The 4693-nt window shown below is 47.5% G+C and overlaps 1 protein-coding gene across 1 annotated transcript; it reads right to left on the minus strand.

Annotated features, from left to right (window-relative positions):
• Positions 1-1003: 1003 nt before the first annotated feature.
• On the minus strand, positions 1004-4050 carry IL10 (interleukin 10). Its single transcript, XM_009077275.1, has 5 exons — positions 3949-4050; positions 2542-2604; positions 2104-2256; positions 1380-1445; positions 1004-1096 (listed from the first exon to the last, which is right to left on the minus strand). The coding sequence occupies exons 1-5, from the start codon at positions 4048-4050 to the stop codon at positions 1004-1006; spliced, it is 477 nt and encodes a 158-aa protein (XP_009075523.1).
• Between the last annotated feature and the right edge of the window lie 643 nt (positions 4051-4693).

The following is a 4693-nucleotide window of genomic DNA, read 5'->3' on the forward strand; positions in this document are numbered from 1 at the left end:
TAGAATAAATCCAAGATAAATAGCCTGTCTTCATTGGGAGCTTACAAAGCAAACAGCAAACTGACAGTGTTTCATCCTACTGGGACCCTTTTTACTTCTAAATATTAGAAGCAAATGCCTCTGGGTCGTGGCATGAAGCAAGCAGCTTCATGGATTTGAATGCAAACTACCCAAACCACCTTAAAATGGTGGTTAATTAAATATCCTCTGGCTTCTAAGAGAAAAAAAACCCAAGAAAATGGTGAGTAAAACCCAATCAAAGACTGGAAAACAGTAAGATTAACTTTTGAAAGTGCAGAGTGGCTGACCCAGCAGCTCTGGAAGGAACATACTGAGCAGTAGTTAAGTTCTATTAGAACTGAACACTTCATTCCTGATACTATATTTTTCCTTTAATCTGGATTAATCTATCAGATGAAGTCTAGAGATGGGGCTAACCAAGCTGTTGCTGTGGCAACATCTCATGTTGACATGGGAGTGCAATTCCTCCTCCTCCTCCTCCTCCCCATAAAACCATTTGATTACATCAATAAATACAGGCATAGAACATGAGGAGAGTTTCATGTGCTTAAAATTAAACTTCACTGAACTTGGAGCTGGAATTTCTCCTGATCAGGAGTGGAATTACACTCAGGATAACTCTGCTCACTGTCTGCTCTCCAGAAAAATGCTGCCTTGGGTGTTTTGAAGCTATAAAATAACATTATCATCAACAGCATTGAAATAGTGAACAATAAATAGGATTTTATAAGCTCATTAAGTTCTTCTTCAAAACATCTTGTAAACATAAACACTGAGGTATTCAAAGTAATAAATATTAAACCCGTTAAATTCGATTATCGAAGAAAACAAGTTTAAAATACAACATTGAACTGGAAGTTATTGACCTATAATTCTTGTCTTGACCCCTGAGATACCTTATAATCTGAGCTCTTGCAGCCTTAAATTGATTTCTGACCAAGTAGCAGGCTCTGGTGTGAAAAATGCAGCCCCAGGGGAGTTCTCACTTTCTTCTCTTCATCATCAAGTACTTTTCGATGTAGTTGATGAAAATGTCAAACTCTCCCATGGCCTTGTAGATTCCATTCCTGTTCATCTGCAGGTGAAAGCCAAAGGGGTTTAGCCTGAGTGTGATGATAAATGTGATGTACAACCACTGGGCATGTTCTCCTTTCACTAACATCTCCCACTTCCCTGCCCAGTTCCCTGAGGGAACCCACTGGCTGCTCCCACGGGATTTCTCTGCCTTAGGTATTTAGGTAATTAAAGACATTTTGGGTTCTGTTCTCCATCCTAAGTTGGAGCCATCAGCAAGTTCTTTGCCTTGCCATGAGAGCAGGTTCCTCCCCCTCAGCATAGCCACTTAAGCAGGATCTAACCTTGGCGAACGTCTCCTTGATGTGCTTCATGCTTCTGCTCCTCTCCTCGCACGTGAAGAACCTGTGCTGCAAAGGGACAAGAGCTTCAGCCCCATGGATTTCCTCCCTGGGATGTGTGGCAGCAGCTCTCCCCTCCTTCTGCCCCTCGTCACTGCCACTCTCCACCTTCCCCTTCCCTCTGTGCAGCCACAGGACTCTCGGGGGCAGAAGTACAACTCTTCTGCACCGTGTACTGATGGAAGGAGTCTGGTGTGACCTGACCCTGGACCTGTTCTCAGCCCTGTGCCCTGTGCTACCAGCCCCAGGTGGCCTGCAGTGCTCTCTGTCTGGGACAGGGTTTGTCCTGCCTGATGCAGGTGACGGTTCATGGCCACACCAGGTGTGATCTCAGGAGACATCCTCACAGAGCCACGCTGCTCTGGCACCCAGGTAAGGGACAGACCCTCCACTCACATCCCTCCTTCTCTCTTCAGCCCCATTTTGTGGGGCTGGCAGCAAGTGCTGCTCCTGAGCAGACCCTCTGCATCACCACTATTGAGCTGATGAAGTCCTGGTGAGCAGAAACCTCATCCTCGTGGGCTCTTCCAGCCCCTGTCTACCTGGATCCCTTCTCTTCCACACCATCCCACCACCCCTGTCCCCTGTCCCTCCTGGGGAGCCCTAGCACTTTCTGCCCTCCCTGCTGCTGCCCTGGGGCTGTGCCCATAGCTCTGCCCCCACTCACACATTGCCTCATCATTGCCTTCAGGCTCAGCAGGAGGTTGCCCAGGTCGCCCATGCTGTGCTGGTGATCTGTGCTGGTCCTCATGGCTCTGGGCAGCACCTCCTCCATGTAGAACCCCATCATCTCCGACACCGACTGGCAGCCTAAGCTCCCCTGGGGAGGGAGAGGAGAGAAGCACGTTGGGGATGGCCACCAGCACAGATGTGTGTGGGTGTGCTCAGAAATCAGAGTCCCTGCGGTGGTCAGAGCACTCCCAGAGTGAGCTCTGCTGCCTGTGGCTGCGTGGGGGGAGCCACGTGTCACTGCTGGGCTGCAGAGCTGTCCTGCTGTGACACTAAACCATGCCCCAATTTCCAGGCTGGTTCCTCTCTTAGAAATCACCCAGCCCAAGGATGGAGGAAGATCAGGGACTTAAGAGAGGAGAATTGTAGTTCTTACCTTGAATTCATCCAGCAGGTCAGAGCTGAGCAGCTGAATGCTGAGTTCATCATCTTTGGATTGCTGTGGGATGCAATGGGAAGGTGAGCTCCTTTAGGCAGGCAGGCAACACTCTTGTCACTCTGCCTTCTCAACTCATCCTTTTCTTGTTTCATTTATGCTCTCTCAGCAGCCAAGGCACAGAGCACCCAGCACAGATGTGTGTGCAGAGCCCAGCAATACCAAGTGCAGGAGTCACCAGTTCTCTGGTCCATAATCTTGCAGCACAATGACTGTTAGGTCAAGGCAGCCAGAAAATGAAATCACAATCTTCAGTGCCATTGATTTCGTTAATGTGAAACTCCTCTGGCTGCTGCCAGCACAGCACACTCATCAGCTGCACAGGGTGTTACCTAGCAGTGCTGCTGCAATGCTCTTCAGAGAGGAGGCAAAGTGATGGCAGACCCTGGAAACCACCCCAACCTCTCAGGAGGGTTCAATCCCCCCTGGTTTTGTTGCTTTTGTAAGTCTCTAAAAGGAGGATTTGTTCTTGTGGAAGACCAAAGAACTGCAGTGGGCTGTGTTGGCACCACCCAAAGCATCACCCCATGGCACCAAAGGACTTAGAAGCTGTCCTGAGAGGTTAAAAAGATTCCTTCCCATCGTGATCTGGGAGATTTCCAGCAAGCTTTACATCCTAAGTCTTGGCTGTGTTCGTTGGATAATAAATACAAGCCATGACATGAGTTTGAGATTTAATCTGGAGAACTATCTTGTTTTGTTGCTAGAACACACCGACATTACCTAAAACAGTGGCAAAGACATGACCAACTGTCTCTGTCAGTAGTGATGCCATGACAGATGCTCTGAGTGCATCTTGTGCTGTTTTCTCAGCCCCTTGAGGCTCCTCTTAGCTGCAGATCACTGACCTTGTACAGCCACCAAAGCAGGTGCTCAGTTACTGCAGCATTTCTCCAGTCATGCAACACCCTGTGCAGGCTTTTGTGGTTCTTTCAAAGAAAAAAGTCTGTAGCAAAAGTTTCTCTTTTCACCTAGCATTGACTTCAGCAAGGCTGGACCTTGTTGCCCTGAAGAAATGATTATTTCCTTCCTATTAATTGGGTGATTAATTCGGTTTGCAAGACTTCAGGGGAAGTCTAAGAAGGTTCATAAGGTTAATTATGAAATCTCTCCAGTTCACAGCAATTAAAACTAGGAAGAAAACCCTCTGTGTGCTGCCTCTCAGCTTGCAATGAAACTCAACTTCTCTTGCTCACCCGGAACGCAACACACCCCAAATCATTTCTGCTGGGAGGAAGCTCTTCCCCCTCCACCAAATCACTGAACTTTGCAACAACAACAACGAGAGAAAAAAAAAAAAAGAGAGACAAAACGAGAAGGAGAAGAGACGAGCAGGGTTATACTTACAAAATAATCCTTAATTTCCTCAAATTTGACCCTGAGCTCTTTGAGCTTCGCGGGCAGGAGCTCGTGGAAGTGGCGGCAGGAGGATTCTCCACGGATGGGCATGGTGCCCACGGCCAGGAGCAGTAGGAGCAGGACTGGCATGGCTTGGCAGCTGGAGCTGTGGAAATAAGCTGTTTCCCTCTCAGCTGGATTTCCCAGGAGGGTCTAAAGCAGCTCTGCAGCTTTCACCTTGATGGAGCCCCTAATTTATACTCTCAAAACATCACTCCGTTTCCTTTCCCCATTTCCTGACGAGCAATATTGGGGTTTTAAGTCATTCATTAAACCCAAATGTCACTTGGGTTTCCCGTCAACTTGGGTTTCCTGTTCTCTTGACCCCCCTCCTCTCCTCACACCCCATCAATTCTTTTTGTGCTTAGACTCTGCATTTTTTTTGTCATTGCTTGCTTCTTGTAAATTTAACTGTGGCTGAAGAAGAAAGCTGCAGAGACACGAGAAGCAGCCAAGGTGCTGTGTGAGGTTCCTTCTGCCTTCTCACAGTCACTTTTTATTTTTAGATGAATGTCCTATTATTGGGGGGAGAGGAAAGAAGTGTTTCTACTTTTAAACCTATCAAACCTGCAGCTGCATCACTCAGCAGAATTTTCATGCACCTGTGTGAATATACTGTCTCCTCCTTTGGTGTTTAGTGCTGCTCTGCAAACACACAAAAGTATCTAAAAGCTTCGGGTGGAATGAGTTTATT

The sequence above is a fragment of the Acanthisitta chloris genome, unplaced genomic scaffold (assembly GCF_000695815.1).
Source record: "Acanthisitta chloris isolate BGI_N310 unplaced genomic scaffold, ASM69581v1 scaffold38606, whole genome shotgun sequence".
Lineage (NCBI taxonomy): Eukaryota > Metazoa > Chordata > Aves > Passeriformes > Acanthisittidae > Acanthisitta > Acanthisitta chloris.

Bases quoted from the DNA above. Each gene is read 5' to 3' on its own strand.
- IL10 (XM_009077275.1), bottom strand. From the start codon at position 4,050: ATGCCCATCCGTGGAGAATCCTCCTGCCGCCACTTCCACGAGCTCCTG. The intron at 1,446-2,103 runs GTGAGTGGGGGC...GTCCCTTTGCAG, and splicing joins AGGCAATGATGAGGCAATGT to CACAGGTTCTTCACGTGCGA. The intron at 1,097-1,379 runs GTTAGATCCTGC...TTTCACCTGCAG, and splicing joins TCAAGGAGACGTTCGCCAAG to ATGAACAGGAATGGAATCTA.